The 20,719-nt window shown below is 47.7% G+C and overlaps 1 protein-coding gene across 4 annotated transcripts in view; it reads right to left on the bottom strand.

Moving 5' to 3' along the window:
- Positions 1–17,479: 17,479 nt before the first annotated feature.
- Positions 17,480–20,719, bottom strand: part of SSBP3 (single stranded DNA binding protein 3) — a 136,693-nt gene continuing 133,453 nt past the window's right edge. For all 4 annotated transcript variants that reach the window (XM_084636477.1, XM_084636475.1, XM_084636478.1 and 1 more), the window contains 4 exons: positions 20,470–20,548; positions 19,570–19,598; positions 19,130–19,231; positions 17,480–17,946 (listed from right to left, as the gene is read on the bottom strand). In XM_084636477.1, coding sequence (XP_084492603.1) covers positions 17,917–17,946; positions 19,130–19,231; positions 19,570–19,598; positions 20,470–20,548 — 240 coding nt within the window. In that variant the 3' untranslated portion in view covers positions 17,480–17,916. The remainder of the gene's footprint in view (positions 17,947–19,129; positions 19,232–19,569; positions 19,599–20,469; positions 20,549–20,719) is intronic.

Raw genomic sequence — 20,719 nt, 5'->3', positions numbered from 1 at the left:
TTCAAAGTTAGAAAACTGATTGGGAATGGAAAAAGGAAAGCTTGTTTTCCTCTTCCAATCTCCAAATAAAAACTAGGTGAGAATGTTTTAAAATCCTGCAGGACATGATTTGTGGCCACCAATCAGTTCAATCTACCAAGTACTATTAATTCTTCCTTGGTCTAATCAGTTTTAAATGAAAAACATGTTTTGATAAAATTTACTCCTTATTGTGTGCAGCATTTTTGATAGTTTTATTTAACTAAAAAACCAATTTTAAAATGTTTTTGTGCATTTTTAATTTAATTCCAATTTCCATCCAGAGCTCAACTACAAATCACAGGTAAAAAGAATAGAGCAAATAGAAAATGGTAAGTGATGCATTTCTTAACATACATTTATTCAGATTCTTAGTTTTTACATATTTTGTTATTTTATATATTTGCTTAAATAACTGTGTGTAGACATTGTGCAGCCTCCTGGTTAGTAAAAGGAAGAACCAAAATTTTAGTTTTGTTAGCTATAGTTTAGTTGTTTTTGGTTAATGGTTACCAACCAATAAGAATCAACCTCTCTTCAGGAAAACAAAAGAACAAATGCAAAACAGAATTAAAATCTACTATTTAAATCATGCCCAATTGCCCTGACCGCTAGAGCTGGACACAAGAGTTCAGTAGCATTCTCACAGCCACAGAGACTGGGAGCCATTGCAGAGTATTATTGTCAAAAGTATAAGGAGCTGGGGAAAGTTGGTCAGGCACACAGCATCCTCACTGTTTCCCTCTGGTAGTGGTTTCTTCCCCACCCCCAGAGTTTCAGGTTTTAGAGAAGCAACCTAGGCCAGCAGCTTGAGAGCTAGGAACTCCCAAAAAATGCTACCATCCACGCTGCCTCAGTTTCCCCGTCTCTACATCATGGATAATACTTCCCTGGGGCTTGTTGTTAGATCTTGAGGGGCTGAACATTTATACAGGGATCCCAGTCTGCTTCCTGTCCACCCTGTGACAATGCTGCTCACTGGAGCGCCTGGTCACCAGGGAGTTGATCTTCCAGCACTCTCCTCTCATGGATTTCTAAAATCATTCAGGGCTATTTTCCCCAAGGAGGGGTGGGAAACCTATCCTCAGCCACTTTGTCCCCTGCCACTCCTCTCCATTCAGCAGATGTCTCGTGGCTCAGTCTTACTATAGCAGAAGCACAGCATGGAAGGGGCCAGTGGTCCTCATCTGGTAGCTGTATTGGAGAGGTGGCTGCCTAACAGAAATGAAGGTCATATGGGGAAGGGAACAAACAAGAGGTTCCTTTTTAATGTAAACAAGATTGAGTTTTGGAATGTTACATTTCTGACAGTCTTGAGTGAGCATGCCCACCTTGTAATACAGTAAAGCCCTTGCCAGTGAAGCTGGTTTCTGAGAGTGGCTCTATGCTACTCCACAGGCAGGGTCATATTGGACTAGATGGATCAATGGTCTAATCCTATCCCATCTCTGTCACTGGCCAGCAGAAGCTGCATCAAAGAAAGGTGCAAGAGAAACCCTGTTGGAACAAGTCTTTCTACCAGGGAACACATTCCAGGCAGAAGAGTTCACTCAGCTACTCCCCTTCTAATACGGGTGTATTGGCAGATGCTGCTCTGACGTCCTGAGTAGTGCAGGTTCCATTCGTTCTATAAAGTACGTTCAGAGCAAACATTTGCCATACAATCCCAGCACCACCATCGGAGGAGTTAAGCGGGGAGCTGGGGCCCTGCCTGGAACAGTGGGATTTGGAAATATTAAACAAGTAGGACATTACACTGCCCAAGCATATCTTAATGCCAGCGTGGACAGCAGGAGTGCAAATTCCAGCAGCATTACCCCAGTGTCAGGACACTGGGGGCACCCGACGACTAGGATAAGTCTAAACTAGTGTGATTGCCAGCTTGAGGAGACATACCCTCTCTAGCTCTGATTGAGCTAATGCACTAAAAATAGAACGCAGCTGCACAGGTGCAAGCTGTGGGACCACAAGTACGCACTTCGGGCTGCTGCTCCTCCTGCCAGAGCAACACTGCTATTTTTAGCAGGCTAGCTCAATGAAAGCAAGTGCAGGTGTGTCTCCTCAAGCTGGAGTTCCTGCCTTCCTTCTCAGGTGGAGACGTACCCTTAAGCTACACTGTGCTGTATTCATTTCCCACAACTGCGGTGCAGAGATCACGATGGGAGAAAGGATGCCCAGGTGCCTGCTTTACACCTTTCACAGAGAAAAGCGTTTGAGCCCAAAAGACAGGTCTAATGGAATGAGAGTGCCTGGATACAACAGTGAAGAGGGCCACGTAGGGACCTAGCCTATTTATGCTGAGCAGTGACTGCCTCCTCAATGCATTCTTAAATCTGATAAACCACTGAAGCCTTAAAGGCACAGGAGCCCTGTTAGGTCCCACCTTAAAGATTGATCACCCATCACCATGGACATGGCACAAAGATACCATATATATCTGCATATAAGCCACCACCCCAATTTAGATGTTACATTTGAAAACAATTCCCTGCTTATAAGGGAATTAGACTTATGCAGAAGTATATATGGCCGCAGGGAGGTGCCAAGGAAGAATGGACACAATTTTAAGGGGTGCTGAAGAATCGTGACAGCCAAGTGCTAGAGGCCTTTTCAGGTAGATACACAGAGCTCCCTTCATACCTGATCCAGTTCTGCAGTGTCAGAGCAAAGGGAGTGAGAAAAGAGATTTCTAGGGGGAATATAATAGGGAATAGGCTGATGGAAAGCCAGGTGGCATAATATACCCTGCAGTGCCCTGACTCTCCTGTCTAAACAGGACCACCTGGAAGATGCTTAAACCCCTTCCTCCCTGGGGATTCAGGAATGAGGTGTGGAAAGCAACAGCAGCAGCTGGAGAGGAAAGTAGGAACAGCAGAGCCAGGCAAGAGGCCCCTGGACAGCAGCCGGCTGGCTTGCAATTCTGGCAGCTGTACTCGCTGGCACAGGGAAGAGTTTGCATGCTGGCTATTCTGTGGGAGGGGGCCACAAGCCAAGGAGCTACAGAACCAACTGTCTATATGAGCTGTTCCCAAGGGGCCATTGAAAACAGTGCACCAGGATTAAAGGATTATCTGAGAGGAATCTGACACCTTCCTTGGGGTTTCACAAAGAGCAGGGGTGATTTCATTTGGCCCTGGGGGAGGCCCTCACACAGACTAAGGGAAGGCTGAGCCTGAACTTTGGCTTGTCAACTGCTTTAAAAACAAAAATAAAAACAAACAAACCAGCATTTCTCTAAGATGGGAGCCCATTTTGCTCCTTCAAGCTCTTACACCCTCAATGGCTTCTCAGGCCCTTAGCAGCCCAGCAAAAGAGATGTGAACGAGGGACGAGACATCTAAAAGCATGTGGGTTTCCTCTTTGAAGCAGGGCCCCGTAGGGGTCATCAACTCTGCCATGAACAGCATAGGCCAGATGAAGAAATGGAGGAAGGTTCAGCTGGGGGAGGGCAACATTTGAGTGCTCCCGGCCTAAAGGATTTTACAGCCAGAATCTGACCATTCTTGGGAATAAGTATCAGGGGGTAGCCATGTTAGTCTGTATCCCCGAAAACAACAAGGAGTCCGGTGGCACCTTAAAGACTAAGATTTATTTGGGCATAAGCTTTCATGGGTAAAAAACCCACTTCTTTTTTACCCACGAAAGATTATGCCCAAATAAATCTGTTAGTCTTTAAGATGCCACCGGACTCCTTGTCATTCTTGGGAAGGCTCTTTCTCCTCAGTGAGGAGTGAACAGAACAGCTTTGAACTTAGTAACTTGTCCATAGCCACACAGTAATAAACTGAGACAGCCCTGACATCCACTGCAGCCACTCTGGGAAGAGTCAGACCAATGCTCTTTACGGTCTCTCTGAGCACAGTCATTGCCACGGTTATACAGGAGGAGGGAAGGGATGGCCTGGTTGAAAGGCAAGTACCGGAAAATCAGAACACTCATGAGCCTTCTCACTCTTATCTCACTGGGTCTTGGGGGCTGGGCTGGTTTTCAGTCATCCCTGACAATATTGTCAGTCCACTTTGGAAGCTCGGAGAACTTCAGCCATAGGAACAGCATCCCTTAAAGAACAGAAAAGCAGTCTAAAGGGCTTAAGGAACAGCGGGTTTCTGGTGTGAATGAGTTCACCCCTTATACCATACATAATGGTGAAATGGAAAGGGGAGAGCTCTTCCTATTGTTAACTCCCCATCCCCTTCCAGCTCTGAAGTGGTGCTTCATGTCTCTTACCTTCCAGGTTCTTTTGGTGAAGGACTTGCAGACTGAGCAGCACACGAGAGCATGCATCGCAAGTGCCTGCTATTCACTGGCATAGCAGCAGTGCGTGTGGGGCAGAACTTAAACCCAGCCATTTTAAGCTAATGTACAGAGGGTCTGTACTAGGGAGAGATCCCTTGTCAGGGATGGCAATGAAGTGAGCGGTAGCTCACGAAAGCTTATGCTCAAATTGGTTAGTCTCTAAGGTGCCACAAGTACTCCTTTTCTTTTTGCATGCTAAAATTAGGTATCTTAAGCTAATTAGCAAAGAAAGCCCAACACCACGAAACTTAAGAACAATCATCCTTTCCCAACAGGAGAGAACTGCTCGCTAGGAGTAGAGAATGTGGACACTATAGAGTTCAATCTCAAAGCTCTGTGTGGTAGTAAGGAACTGAGGGGATTGCAACAGCCCTGCCCTTTAGGCCATAGACTATGGGTTGTGAGGGGGCACTCGGAGCACAGGCGGGGCCCCAATGGGCTTTAGTATTGAAAAGAATCTGAACTCATTTGGACGTGCACTGAGAATGGAATCTTTGCATGTCCACACAGACAACTTTGCTTTTTCCTCTAATTGCTGGAAGGGTTTTTGATTCTCAGCTGTTGGGCCAAGTAGAGAGATGGAGAACATGAGAGCATCAGAAGATTCCAAATTAATCCCCACTCTCTCCCGCACCCCACAGGGCATCAAGTTTAGCAAACAGCTTTCAGAGGTCACCTTATACCCAAGTCAAAGGATAAACTAGGTCCAGGATAGCAACAGCTTCTGCTCTCTGTACGTGCAGATGGGTTGCTGGGTAGCAGGAAATACATGTTATCTACTCAGTAAGCAACCCAGCAACTCCTCCCTACTGTATATGCCTGCATAGGAGCCCATGCGGCACGGATACAGGTCAGTGATGTTAAAATACACTTTTAAAAATCAAATTTACAATGCTAAGCTTATTTGTGAGTATGTTTGGCACTTCTGTGCTGTTTTCATCCCAGCCCAAGAGACAGCTATTGGTTTTCCAACTCCTGTCTTTGAATGATAGGGCTTGACTACATGGGGAGGTATTCTGGAATAAGCTCCATGAGTGGACATGCTCATTCAGGAATTAGGGTAGAAATGCCTTATTCAGAATCAGAAAGTGGATTGAGCTAATTTGGAATATGGCAATCTTATTCTGGAAAAGGAATGTCCACACATGGATTTAATTGGGAATAGTTAATCTGCTTTAAGTTCACACCATCCCTTATTCCGGGTTAATTTTCACATGAAGACAAGCCCTAAGAGTCAGATGGAGAAGGATTTCATTTCTCATCAGTAACTGATAAAAACTATTTAAAGTTATATTGCATTGAAAGTGCTTGGAAAAAGCAGTAACTTTGCCATGCTTGACCTCTGCATACCCCCCATCAGGTATCATCTGTTCTAACATGAAAATACCACAATCCTTCCTTACATTTTAAATAATTGGCATGATCACACCTTGCTCTTACAAACTCCTTGCACCAGAGGATTTCAAAGCCATTTACAAAGGGGATATATCACCCCCATTTTGCAGATGGGGGAACTGCAGTACCAAGAAGTAACTTGCCCAAAGTCAGACTGAACAATGGTCAGAGTTGGGAATAGAACTGAAGTTTCCTTACCCCCATTTCCTCCTGCTGTGTTATCAGCTATTACTGATATTCACACAGGATAACCTGGGTTGCTCAAGGTAAGGAATATGCATATTTTCTACAGAGTGATGAGCACATAAGGAGGAAAACACGGTTATCTATATTTTCGTAACTGTTCCGTTGTTCATGTCCATTCCATTCTAGGTGTGTGCGTGCCCACGTGTGCGGTTGTTGGAAATTTTTGTCTTAGAGGTATCCATGGGGTTGGCAGTGGTGCCCCCTTGAGTGCTGCGCTCATGCGTTGATACATCAGGCACCGCCGGCCCTATGCCCTCTAAGTTCCTTGTTGCTGGCAACTCCGACAGAGGGGCAGGAGAACGGGTAATGGAATGGACATGAGCAACACATCTCCAAGAACAGTTATGAAAGGTAGGTAACCATTTCTTCTTCGAGTGCTTGCTCATGTCAGTTCCATTCTAGGTGACGCAAGCAGTATCAACTGAGGTGGGCTCGGAGTTCACGGTCTCGCAGCGTGCAGCACTGCTCTGCCAAAGCCAGTCTTGTCCCGGGCCTGCTGGCTAAGCGCATTATGGGAGGTAAACATGTGGAACAGACGACAAGGTAGCAGCTCTACAGAGCTCTTGGATCGGCACCCGAGCCAGGAAGGCCGCTGATGATGCTTGCGCTCTAGTTGAGTGTTCCTTGACTATTGCAGATGGAAGCACTTTCGCCGGCTCATAGCAGCATCGGATGCAAGCTGTGGTCCAGGACCAAATCCTTTGAGGAGACACCAGGTGACCTTTCATCCTGTCTGCCACTGCAACGAACAGCTACATTGACTTGCAAAATAGTTTTGTCCTGTCAATATAAAGGCCAGCACCCTCCTGATATCCAGGGTGTGCAACCTGCGTTCCTCTTTGGATTTATGGGGCTTTGGGAAGAAGACTGGTAAGTATATGTCCTGGCTGGTATGAAACTGTGAAACAACCTTGGGCAGGAATGCCAGGTGAGGCTGCAACTGGACCTTATCTTTATAGAATACCACACAGGCTGGTTCTGAAGAGCCCTGATCTCAGACACCCTTAGGGTAGAAGTTATCGCAACCAGGAATGAAACCTTCCAGGAGAGAAGCAGGAAGCCAGAGGTTCGAAGGGAGGCCCCATGAGCCTTGACAGCACAAGATTCAAATCCCAGGGAGGGACAGGGACGTGAGGGTAGAGATGCTCCAGACCTTTCAAGAACCAGGCTGTCATGTTGTGAGTGAAGACTGACCTGCCTTGGAACAGAGGGTGGAAAGCTGAAATAGTGGCTAGGTGGACCCTGAACCATGTCAGGGACAAGCCCTGAAGTTTGAGGTGCAGAAGATAATCTTGGATATGTTGTTGTGAAGCCCAGCACGTGAACCTTTTCCACTTGGCCAGGTAAGTCGCTCCGGTGGAGGGCTTTCTGCTACCCAGCAAGACCTGCTGAACATGGGCCAAGCATTCCCACTCTTCCGCATTCAGCCATGCAGTAGCCATGCCAACAAGTAACACCTCCAGGTTCGGATGCAGAATACTGCTGTAGTCCTGAGACAGCAGGTCCGGCCAGAGAGGTAGTCACGGCAGGGCGGCTACCAGGATAACATTTGCCCTGTCCGGTTTGATCTTCACAAGGACTCTGTGGATCAATGGCACTGGTGGGAAGGCATACATCAGGGCCCCTGACCACGGGAGCAGGAAAGCATCTGACAGGGAACCCGTCCATCCCCTGGAGTGAACAGAACACGTCCACCTGGGGAGTTCCCAACTTTTGGAAGATCATATTGACTGTCTCCGGCTGGAGTGACCACTCATGGCGAGACAAGAAGGTCCTGCTGAGATAATCTGCTAGCACATTCCTGGTCCTGGGCAAACTTTGAGGCTTAGGGCCTTGTAAGTAGTTGTTTATAGTAGTTAGCGTTAAGTAGTTAAGTGTAGTTAGACAGAATCCCAGAGTGCCCCAGGCAGAGCATGTCCTAGTCTACCAGGTGTAAGCCCTGCGGCTACCAGATGAATGGCATGACGCACACAGAAGTCCCAAAGGCAGAGAACTTGGCAAAGGGCCAACAACCTGGCTCCGCCCTGCCTGCCTGATGTAATACATCATGGCAGTATTGTCAGTGAGGACCTGTATCACCTTGCCCTTTAGGTGGGGCAAGAAAGCCTGGCAGGCCACGTGAACTGCTTTTAGCTCCCTGACATCGATATGAAGGGCCAGATCGTCCCACAGCCACTGGCCTTGAGCACTGAGCTCGCCCAGGTGGGCTCCCCAGCCCAAAGCATCTGAGACCAGGGTCAGCGATAGGCCCAGGGTCATGAAGGGATCTCCCTCCAACATCGACCCAGGATTCAACCACCACTCCAGGGAAGACAGGATGTGATCCGACACCCTGACTACCTGGTCTAGGTAGTGTCTGTTGGGGATGTAAACAGACGCCAGCCACGCCTGCAGAGGTCGTAGATGGAGCCGGGCATGACTCACCACATATGTACAGGCGGCCATGTGGCCCAGGAACATCAGGCAGATGTGAGTTGTGGTGAGTGGGTGGTTCTTCACATGGGAAATCAGGTCTGACCTGGCCTGAAAATGAGCCACTGAAATGAAGGCTCTGGCTCGCGTGGAGTTGAGAACCCTCTGATGAACTCTATTTGTTGGACTGGTGAATCTTGCCCATATGCTCAGGGTTTAGCTGATCACCATATCTGGGGTCGGGAAGGAATTTTCCTTCAGGGCAGATTGGAAGAGGCCCTGGAGGTTTTTCGCCTACCTCTGTAGCATGGGGCACGGGTCACTTGCTGGAGGATTCTCTGCTCCTTGAAGTCTTTAAATCACGATTTGAGGACTTCTATAGCTCAGACATAGGTGAGAGGTTTTTCGCAGGAGTGGGTGGGTGAAATTCTGTGGCCTGTGTTGTGCAGGAGGTCAGACTAGATGATCATAATGGTCCCTTCTGACCTTCGTATCTATGAATCTATGACTGGCCTTAATATGGATTTTTGCTCTTTTATCAACAGGTCCAGGTTGCGGCAGGTGCAATGCAACAGATCGAGGCTCCTCTGCACTTGTTCCTGAGACCTGCCCTTGATGAGCTGGTCATCAAGATACGGGAAGACCTGGACTCCTCAACGTCTCAGGTAAGTGGACACTGGTGCCATACATTTTGTGAAGACCTTTGGGGCCAATGAGAGGCCAAAGGACAGCACCGTGAATTGGAAATGGTATCCTCCCATATGAAATGGAGGAAATGTCTGACCTTGGAACATGGAAACGGGCATCCTTCAAGTCGAGGGTGGCATACCAGTCTCCTGGATCCAGGGAGACCATGTGAAATTCCAACTTCCTGAGAGACTTGTTTTGAGGCGTTGCAGGTCCAGAATGGGTCTTAAGCCCCCTTTTGCTTTCAGGATTAGAATCCTGTCATGTCCCAAGGGACCTCCTCTTCTGCCCCAGGTGGGAGGGATGAATGAAGGAGTTTGCCAGAGCATCTTGACAATTTTAAGGACTCCGTCATGCACTGGTAGTGTGACATGGGCCAGGGTAGAGGCGTTAAACAAGGTGTCCGCCTGCTCAGCCATCTCCTCCACCTCCAGGCCCAAGTTCTCGGCCACCCATTGAAGCAGGGCCTGGTGTTCTTTAAACTCGTCCGGCGGGCTGGCCCTTGAGGGTCCCACAACTGCTTCGTTTGGGGATGAGGATGACTACTGTACCACCGGGGGAGGCCCCGGGGCATCTTCCACCATGGGGGGGGGGGGGAAGGGCGGGAGAGGCTTGGAGGTGGGTGCAGTCTTCTCTGCCTTGATCTCCGAGCAGGTCTCATGCACCAAGCCTGGTGCCGCCAGCTGTTGCTCTGAGGCAGCGGCCGCCGATGAGCACTGTGAAGGGGGCATTGCCGTGGCTGGCATTTCCCATGCGCCCCAATAAGGCCACTGCGCTGGCCGTGCTGCCAATGTGGTTCCAATGTAGATGCAGCCTTGGGTGCCCATTTGTGCTGGTGCGGTCTAGGCGAGGGGCTGAACTGCCCTTCTGTGCTGGAGGAATCCCCTTCTGGTGACCATGGTGGGGCTGCTGATGCCCGAGTCTGCCTGCTGACCATCTCCTGGAGCCAGGGGATCGGTGCCGGTATCGAGCAGACTGGTACCAGCGCCGGGGGGACCGGAGATGTGACTGAAAACGCTCCCACAGGACACGCGAGCAGGATCTGCGCCGAGAGGACAACCAGCCAGAGTGCGAACGGTGGTCGTAGTACAGAGACAGGCATCTTCCTCCAGGACACGTGCATCGAGATGGCGGGGACCGCCATTGTGGTGCCCGTGACCGAGGGCAAGCTGTAGAGGATTTGGGCTGTGACTCCGGCGATCTGCAGCACGGAAGTGGAGAGGGCTGCTTTGTCTCAGGGGATCAGCGGCGCTCCACTGCCCTCTGAGGGGTCTTAGAGGCTGGCTTGCCCCTGTGGGGAGCCTTCGCTGATTCCTGTGGCACGTGCTGCATCAGCGGCATGGGCGGAAGCTTCTGCTATCTGCACCAGGGGAGCTTGGGAAGGCATCGGTGCAGTCAGTGGTTTAGGTCCCATACTGCTCCTGGGAGTCGGTAGAGGACCTTCTAAGGGGCTAAGGGCCCTGACCTGGGAGGCACGAATGCACAGCTCAAGAGTGGCTGGGCGGCCCGAAGTGGGTTCCTTGCCTAGTGACCCGTGGCCCTTCTTGCCCAGGGAGCCGTGCTTTCTCACTTCTTTTTGGGCACTGGCGATGGGGGCGCAGTGAGGCACCCAGTGAGTCCTGGTAGGGTGGCTCGGAAGCCAGACGAAGGGCGGACTCCATGAGGAGTGCCCATAAAACGAATGTCCTGCTCTGAGTCCGGGCCGAAGGTTTTTACAAATATGGCATTTATCCCTCATGTGTGGTTCCCCCAAGCACTTGAGGCAGCTGCTGTGGGGGGTCACTTACCGGCATAGGCCTGTTACTGTCCACACAGGGCTTAAAGCTGAGAGACTGGGGCATGCCCTGCCTGGGGCGAAGTCCCCACTGGGACTCTAACATCTAACTACACTTAACACTAACTACTACAAACAACTACTTACAAGGCCCTAAGGCTTAAAGTGATAAATACAAAAAACTGCCACCCCTTGCTATGCAAGGAAAGGTGCTCCAACTAACCACCCTGGGCGGTACGAAGGAACTGAGAGGGCATAGGGCTGGCAGCATCCAATATACCGGCACATGAACGCGGCACTCAAGGGGGCACCACTGCCCACCCTATGGATACCACTAAGGCAAAAATCTCAGATGACCACGCACATGGGCATGTGCACACCTAAGATGGAATCGACATGAGCAAGCACTCAAAGAGTAACTTTACACTGAACAAGAAGTCTGGCATTTGCAGTCTCAATTAAGACAAATCTGCAGCATTGGGCGAGATGGGAAACAAATCTAAATGCACAAGTCAAAGGTTTGTTAGAAACACAAATACTTTCTGGTTTTCACAAGGGTAACTTACCCTGCCAGTCGACCCTTATGCTAATGGACTTAGTAGACAGGGAGATTTTTCTTGGTGTTTTCTAAACCACACAGGTGTCACACAGCTCATCTTGCACTGAGTGGTCTGTGGGTCATCAGCAATGAAACCCTTCTTGGGGATGCAAAGACATTTTGAGAAGCAAATCATGGGGTGCAGTGAGCAGAGATGGGTCTAAAACTGATTAAACCATCTTCTGCAAAAACACCCCCCCCCTTACCCACCCAGCTAGAACATTCAGAGTGTTGCAACTGGTTCCTGGTTCAGGGCTTGTTTTGCACAGCCACAGTATACCATTCTTACATGATACAAGATACAAAATATGTTCCCCCTGAAGAAAAGCTCTCCAGAGAGCAGCATTAAAGCTGCATCACTCTGTTTAAGAGAGACATTTCCAGACCATTTATTAGAAAGGCTAGTTCAAACCATATTAAAGCTTTCCACAAGCAAAAGGAAAAAAAGCAGGAAAATTCAAGTCAAAACTTACCTTCTCTATGCCAATCAGTTATGAAAAATGGAGAGGACAAGTGTCAAACAACAGTTCACAACAAATGATTAGCAGTTATCCAGCATACAATCCCTCAGTTATCTAAAGATTGAGAAATCAAAACATTTCAGACAAGTTCTGAAGTGCAGAACCTCGGTAAAGTTTTTTCTCTTCACAAAAAAGACGAATCCTAGACCTGGTAATAGTTGTTCCACCGTAAGGTCAGAAGGTCATGCAGAAAAACATTTATGCACCTTGTCACTGTTCAGGGTAATTGCACCTGTATTTTGGGCTCTAGGCTCCCAGCTCCTCAGCCATCACCCCTCTTCCGTAGAGGCCCACATCTCTCCTCTGCCTGACCAGGGTTTTTCCAGGCTTAGAATCATAGAATATCAGGGTTGGAAGGGACCCCAGAAGGTCATCTAGTCCAACCCCCTGCTCGAAGCAGGACCAATTCCCAGTTAAATCATCCCAGCCAGGGCTTTGTCAAGCCTGACCTTAAAAACCTCTAAGGAAGGAGATTCTACCACCTCCCTAGGTAACGCATTCCAGTGTTTCACCACCCTCATAGTGAAAAAGTTTTTCCTAATATCCAATCTAAACCTCCCCCACTGCAACTTGAGACCATTACTCCTCGTTCTGCCATCTGCTACCATTGAGAACAGTCTAGAGCCATCCTCTTTAGAACCCCCTTTCAGGTAGTTGAAAGCAGCTATCAAATCCCCCCTCATTCTTCTCTTCTGCAGGCTAAACAATCCCAGCTCCCTCAGCCTCTCCTCATAAGTCATGTGTTCTAGACCCCTAATCATTTTTGTTGCCCTTCGCTGGACTCTCTCCAATTTATCCACATCCTTCTTGTAGCGTGGAGCCCAAAACTGGACACAGTACTCCAGATGAGGCCTCACCAATGTCGAATAGAGGGGAACGATCACGTCTCTCGATCTGCTCGCTATGCCCCTACTTATATATCCCAAAATGCCATCTTCTTGGCAACAAGGGCACACTGCTGACTCATATCCAGCTTCTCATCCACTGTCACCCCTAGGTCCTTTTCCGCAGAACTGCTGCCGAGCCATTCAGTCCCTAGTCTGTAGCGGTGCATTGGATTCTTCCATCCTAAGTGCAGGACCCTGCACTTATCCTTATTGAACCTCATCAGATTTCTTTTGGCCCAATCCTCCAATTTGTCTAGGTCTTTCTGTATCCTGTCCCTCCCCTCCAGCGTATCTACCACTCCTCCCAGTTTAGTATCATCCGCAAATTTGCTGAGAGTGCAATCTACACCATCCTCCAGATCATTTATGAAGATATTGAACAAAACCGGCCCCAGGACCGACCCCTGGGGCACTCCACTTGACACCGGCTGCCAACTAGACATGGAGCCATTGATCACTACCCGTTGAGCCCGACAATCTAGCCAGCTTTCTACCCACCTTATAGTGCATTCATCCAGCCCATACTTCCTTAACTTGCTGACAAGAATACTGTGGGAGACCGTGTCAAAAGCTTTGCTAAAGTCAAGAAACAATACATCCACTGCTTTCCCTTCATCCACAGAACCAGTAATTTCATCATAGAAGGCGATTAGACTACTCAGGCATGACCTTCCCTTGGTGAATCCATGCTGGCTGTTCCTGATCACTTTCCTCTCATGCAAGTGCTTCAGGATTGATTCTTCAAAGCTTCAAAGTTCCCTGCTTATACCGATATCCCCAGCAAGCCAGACTGCCTAAACAGGCCAGCATCTGCACTTTGCTCTCTCCCCGAACGCTATGAACAGCTGGCATTGTCAGCAGTCACAAGTTACCAAACAGCTCTTTCTATGCAAGCACATTTATTCTTAAGGTAAAAGGCATTTCAGAGGAAAAAAACATTAAAAACAAACCCCTGCATGCATGCTAATAAGCTTACCAGAGATCACCCCAACTCCAAAAAGAGCTCTGACAGGAGCCAGTCCTTCAAACCCCACACTGGGGGTTTTCTGTAGTTACAGTTCACAACAGCCTTAGCTCAGAACGAGAACAGTCACATTAAAATCGGAGAGAAGAGCTGTCACGGAGTGTTTTCTTCAGAATAGCTACATTAAAGATTACCTTGTATTGCAATATCACCTGGGAATTACGGAACCCATTGTGCTCGGTGCTGCAGATTGGGTCTTTTCATATTGTGTGTGTGGGGGGGTGAGGGTATAAAAAAGTAACCTTCCCCTTGGAGTTACACCAGTACCTTCACATGATGTATGTGAGAACAGCACATGCTGACTGGATGTTTACGATTCGTTAAAAACAAAGCTGTAAACTTAACACTCCAATATCCTTTCTTCACCTTCAATCAGGATTTTGTGCATCTCCTGCAACAGATGCTGGCCACAAATAAAATCCAGCTCCTTTCCCTACATTCTCCACTTTGTTTTGAGCGTTTGCAGAGCCGGTGCTAGCCCATAGGGGGTCCTAAGTAGGAATATTTTAGGCTTCCCAATTCTAAAACAGACAAGCTCTTATAAAAAGAGAATGGGGGCCCCCTTGAGCTGCTTGGGGCCCTCAGCAACTGCTTAGTCTGCTGATGCCTATCACCAGCACACACAGTTTGATGTCACCTGGGAGCTACATTGTAATTGACCTTGTCTATATTTGTGTATAAAGCACTCCCTGCTCTACAAATGGCAAACAATCAACAATTGCATGAAGATGAGACCCCTGAAAGGGAAAAGGAGGAATTTTCAACTTTTTTTTTTTTTTAAATGAAGATGGATACCTGGCATACACTTAACACAATTTTCCTAGGGTGAAATTCTCTCTCAGCCCACAAGCCAGCATGAAGCCAGAGTCTGGGCTGTCTAGCCTACAATCAGAGATGGCAGCAGCCCAGTTAGGCACGCTCGCATTAGAGCTTTAATCTAGCTCAAATGGCTAAAAATCACAGTGAAGCTGTTGCAGCGTGGGCCTCAGGGCTGGCTGTGCAAGCCCGCCCGTAACAACTGGGTACATACTTGCATCGCTAGCCAGCGCTGGGGTCCTGTGCCACCACATCTTCATGGCTAGTTTTAGCCAGGCTGGCTAGACTAAAGCTAGCGTGGGTATGTCTGAGCTGCAATCACACCTCTGATTGCCATGTAGACAGACTAAATGGACTCGGCTCATCTTGCTCCCACCTGCATAGCAGGCAGTGGTGCTCCAGCACGACTCCTCGTGCAGATCTAATGGGTGCCCCACACGTCCATCTGCACTGGCTGCTAATGGGCTCTACTTCCCCAGCAAATATAGGGGGGGCAGGAGGACCTTTTCACCCCACAGAGTCACAGGGCTTTCTGCGGTGTGGAGAGCCTCCCCCATGCAGGGAATCTCACTTTCCCAATGAGGCTCCTAAAGGTGCTTTTAAAATACTGACATCCACTTTTAACAGAAGGGTCCCCAGGCCCCATCAGTTCTCTCCCAATGAGCACGCTCATAGGATGGGGAATTGTAACATTCTTCCAATGGATAAGACACATGCTGTCCATCAACATTTCAGTTTTAAGACGAAGAAACGCTGACTTCGACCCCCCTCCACCAGACATTACTGTTAAAGCTTCCAATCCCAGCGTGGCTGGAGACAAGCTTCCAGAGATATTCCCACAGATCGGAGTCCTTAGCAGGCATAGCCCAAAGGAAACTATCCATACCATGGCATTCACTCATCCCACTGCCCCTGCCCCGGGGGCCCAGGTTCTACACAGCACCTCCTGAGAGGCCTAGCTCAGAAGGTGCAGCTTGACTTTATATCACCTTGGTGCAGCCCAGATTCTGGGCCACTCCGTGGGCTGAAATGGCCACTGGCATAAGGGGTTTTTCTAATTTATAGCCGCTTCTCCAAGGCGGCGGTGTAGCCCAGAACCCATTGCTACGGGCACACCTCTACACTAGGGCCCAATGGGGCGGGAAAAAGAGCACAGAGCTGCTTTCCTCAGTCTTCTGTTGCTCTGGGCTGAAGGAATTCTCCACCGGCCCCTGAGCGGCATCTCTGCAACTGACAAAGCAGTGGATAAAAGCTGGGGCTAGGATCTGCCACCCCTTCTAAACCCTACCGCTCTGTCTGGAACCGAATGTCTCAATAGAAGTTCCTTGTGGGGGAGGGGTTAAAACGGCCCATCCTCAGTAGATACACTCTCCCGCCCCCGCAAAACTGTACAGAAAGTGTTTGAGTCATTAGAAGTGCCCAGCTTTCTCATGGCAAATCCCAGTAACAAACAGCCGAGACCTGAACTCAAATGTTTATGTTTATATTTATTACAGCATGGAGGGGGGAAAAAACCGTTTCATTCAAAAACCATCCCATACCAATGAAGACAATAATTTAGCTATCCATTTTAAAATACATTAAAACCGGTCTGTCATTTCTCACTTCAAAAAACAAAAAACAAAACAAAAAAAGATGATCCATTCTGGAGACCACGGATGTATCAGCAATACAACAAATCTTCATTTGATTTTTTTTTTTATTTTTAAATATTAACCTGACTGTAACTATGAGACTGACACCCTTTCCCCCCCAGCCCCCCCCTCACCCCCCCACGACCTTCTACAGGTAAAGCACAATTAAAATGCCTAGGAAAAAGAAGGCAAACATTTAAAAAAATTCATATGACACACTAAAAAAAGTTTGTCATCTCATGTCTTGCAGTCAGAATAATAAAAACCAGCCAATGTTCCCAAAAAACATCTCAATGAAGGGGTGCAGAAAAAAAGACATCCCTTTAATAAAACATTATCAACAAATATCGTACACAAACTACAATGTATAATAATTACTTTTTTTCCCTCTCTTATTTTAGAACCAGACTACAAGGTAAGAAAAAACACTGAAACAAGATACAATGTTCTCAATAATCGGCACAAAGGGAAATCCAGGGAGATAATATTTTACATAATGTGATATACATGGATCAGAAGTGGAGATTTATAAAACAAAGACCAACTACAGGGTAGTGTAATGTACATAGATCCCAGACTCTGGCGAGTGTCACTTTAACATGGTTGGTTGGTTACTTTTCTGTAGTCACCTCTACCAAGAGAAGAAAGGTAATTTTTTCATTTTTGTTTTTATTTTTTTTTTTTGTTACAGAGTGAGCCTACAGAATAGCAAGTATACATTTGAACAATTACTTTAAAATATCTCCATCCAGTTCCAAAACACATACAGCGAAACCCTGATAAGATCACATCTTTTTTTAAAAAAATACAAAACCAAAAATCAACAAAGATGTTAGCTTGAGATCACAGTTACAAAATCCCAGGTCAGATTAACCCTTTCTTTCTCTCTCTTTTTGGTGGTAGTGGTGGGGGGGAAATATAGCTCAAGGATTCTCGCAGGGGGAAGTATTGAACTCTCCTTGTATTCCAAGAGGGGGAAAAAAAGACTAATACAGTGCATGCCACGGTCACAGATAGTAAGATCACAATTAATTCTTGAGGATGTGATCCTATGAGGGGCCAACTGCATTAACAACTTTCTATGAGGTGGAGGAGTCTCTTCTGGAGGAGGCGGCGTTGTGCTGCAAACAAGAAAAACAAAAACAAGAACACGCCTTCCGAACAAAAACCGCCAATTGTAAACTGTCCAGTTTATTTTCAAAAAAATAGGACTACAACAGAGACAACATGAGATTTCATATCTAGACTAGCTTCCTGGTGTAGCACAGCACAAACATACAACAGGTTTAAAAGAACAAAGCAAAGAGGTTGGAGTTGGGTACTGGAGGCTTCCATTTGTTTCCCAAAAAAAAAAAAAAGTGTCATGTACATATATAAATCCTTCCGCACAAGAAGGATCTTGTCACGTCTTGAAATATTTTAAGTTTTGTCCTTCATGTTTTATGGAATAAAAAGTTCAGCCTTTTTATTGCATGAAACTAAAACTGGGGTTTGGCCCCCTCGCGTCTCTCTGCCAATACACCTAGCTTCTTCTTGCATAATTTCTTTTAGATCCTCCAAATGGCAGCTGACTCTCTTTATCCTGGAGAAGAGGAAGGGGGAGGGAAATCACACACTCATCGTCATGCTGGGGGAATACTGAAAGAGAGACAAGCACAGAATGAGTACTGGGCAAACAGGACTGAAATACTAAACGCGGCCAAGGCCAGGGAAGAGGGGATATGAAAGTAAGACTCGGGCTTATGAAAACTATAAAGCAACATAATTGGATGTAATAAATCAGAAAGATAGAATATGCTAGAGACTCTTAATTTATCAGCACATAATCCGCTGCATAATGGTCTTTCCAGGGAGAAAATAAGCAAAACAGTATGGGGTAGGAGGCAATTTAAATGCATGCATGTATATAATGCTAAATACAGTGAGAAAAAAAGAGGGGGAGCCTCTTGCATCTGTAGAGCTTGAAATCCATCGTGAAAATACTCTGCAGATCTCAAAGATGCGTGCACATTTGTTGGCAGCTGAAAGCGAGCATGGTTAGCGGTGTCTGCTCAGGGGCAGCTCGGAAACAGCAGGGGGTGTTGCAAGCCTGAGCAAAACTGCTCTCAAGCATCAATAGGGGGTCCCAAGATTAGACCTGCAGCTTCCCTGCTGTTCCAAACTGCAGCACAGCTGTATACGGAGCTTTTCACAGAGCGAAAATGTTTGTCTCTAGCTCACCACGATAGCTCACTTTCACCAGAGTCAATTTCACGCACACGATGGCTAGAAAGGGGGCCAGCAAGGTTTATTTACACCTTTATTAAAAAACCCTACCAATTGGGCACAGAGCCGGGTTACACAAGCACGTGACCCTACTGCTGTCATGTTTTTTCTCCCCCCTCAGCCTCATCTGTTACATGCGGTTGCCATCTTGTCTAGCCTACATGCTTTTTGGTTCAATACCTTGTTCAGAAATAGATCTCAAAATGCAGCGCAAATGGCAGGGAAGATTTTTTATCGCTACTTTTTGTTTTTCGCTTGGATGGGGGTCTCCAAAGCACAGAGGTTAAGCAACATTCCCTGGGTCAAACAGAAAGGCAGTGGCAGAATCAGGTTTAGGAACCAGGGCTTCTCCGCTCCCAGCCCTGTGCCGAGTCCTCTGGACCACAGCTAGATCTGTATTAAATGACAACATGCTTTCTCTACGATCATCAAAGAAAGCACGATCACCTCTGCCCCTCCAGACCTCAGGCCCCACCAGGAAGCAGAGACAGAGCCTTATAAATTTTGTGATCCCAAAAGAGAGGGGGCTTAGAGACTGGGTGTCTGAGCAACTCACATTGTCATTTTGGAAGGAATGGAGGAAGTTACCTCCCAGTTCACCATCATCTCTCGGAGTGCCCGGGGGGTTGCTAATGCCACTTATGTTGTTTGGAGAATTCTAAGGAGACAAAAGAAGGAGAAGGGGAGTATGCCTCAAATACGTCACTGAGCACAGACTGGCAAAATCCCTCGCTAACGACTGTGAGCAGCCGGTGGGAAAACAGGAGAGAACGGCTGTGTTTTATACAACCTTCTGTTCGCGCCGAAGCAAATGTCTCATGGGAAAGGGCTACAGGATGGGAGAAAGCCTCTGGTGTCCCTCTATTGCTCCCCCTACATTGGGGACTCTCCAACCACACACACAATTTTCTCACTGCTGATGCTTTATGAGGGAAGGACGGACTACAGTTGAAAGGAAAATGATTCACCTTTACGGTCACCAGAGTGCACACTTACTTTTGGAAGTCCATCTATGTCGCCTGACCCTATCGAGAGAGGGGAAGAAAGAGAACTTTTATTTGCAGGTTAGTGACATTCCTTGCTCAGAATTAATGCAGTTCTCCTTGGCTAGCCCATTCAGTGCTCGAGCAGGTGCTGGGCAGGTGCCTAGAATGCCATCCAGAAACAGGAGGCGGTTGCTACATGCAGCTACTCCAGGGCATTGCTAGCAGCAAGCAATACAGGTCACAGCTGTGTTAATCCCACACCTCTTAACATTTGCCTCTGGTAAAAGGGAACGGTGGGGGGCCTCAGCTGCCTTTCCTTTGTATGCTGGCCTCCAGGGAGTGGAGGACCGCTCACCTGACTGCAAAGCGCCGGGCACTCTTACTGAATGGCACTAGAAAAATGGCAGGTTAGCTGCAGGGGCCTTGGCTCTCCCTGTGGCACTCGGACACTGATCAAGCTATAGCATAGCTCCTAGAGCAGGACAACATAGGAGACAGACTCTAGGTTAATGGTGGCCTTTCTACTGCTTTCAATTAAACACCAACACTGGTTTTGCGTTTAAGCTCCTTTTCTGACTGAATCTATCAATGCTGCTCCAGTGAGACTGCGATAGTGCTCCATGCTACAACAGAAGAGTATCCAGCCACGTGGGCGGACAGGCAGCTGGCAGGTAGGTCAAGGCAAAAGGCGGCTGTGTGGGGTATGGGCCGGAGGAAATAGGGTGATTCTCAGACCTCTGAGAGCTCACAGTGCTCACGTGCCTCCAAAAATCACTGACTAGTACACCAGGAGCAAGGCAGGAAAAGCCACCGGACAATAGTATCTACCTCACAGAGCTCTAATCAGCATTAAACAGCTTGTTAAGGGTCAGCTCTAGTGCGCTTCCCGCTCAGCCAACCTTGAGCTTACCTAACGATCCATTCATGTGGTGTGGTTCCATACCGCCCATGCCTCCCATTGGGCCATCAGAACCGGGCCCCATTGGGAACTGAGAAAGGAAACAGCAGAAAATGTAACCCCAAAATAAGAGACCCGTACTCCTATCAGCATCAAGCACACCAGCCCTCCCACTGGCAAAGATGGCCTCAAAACAGAGCAGAACGTTCTATGATCCAAATTTTGCCCAGACACGGAAAGGTGACCTGGCTCCCGTTGGGTT

This window comes from Lepidochelys olivacea, assembly GCF_965140295.1.
Source record: "Lepidochelys olivacea isolate rLepOli2 genome assembly, chromosome: 8".
Taxonomy (NCBI): domain Eukaryota; kingdom Metazoa; phylum Chordata; order Testudines; family Cheloniidae; genus Lepidochelys; species Lepidochelys olivacea.
The sequence above is the reverse complement of the archived record's forward strand: the minus strand, read 5'-3'. Positions and strand labels throughout refer to the sequence as shown.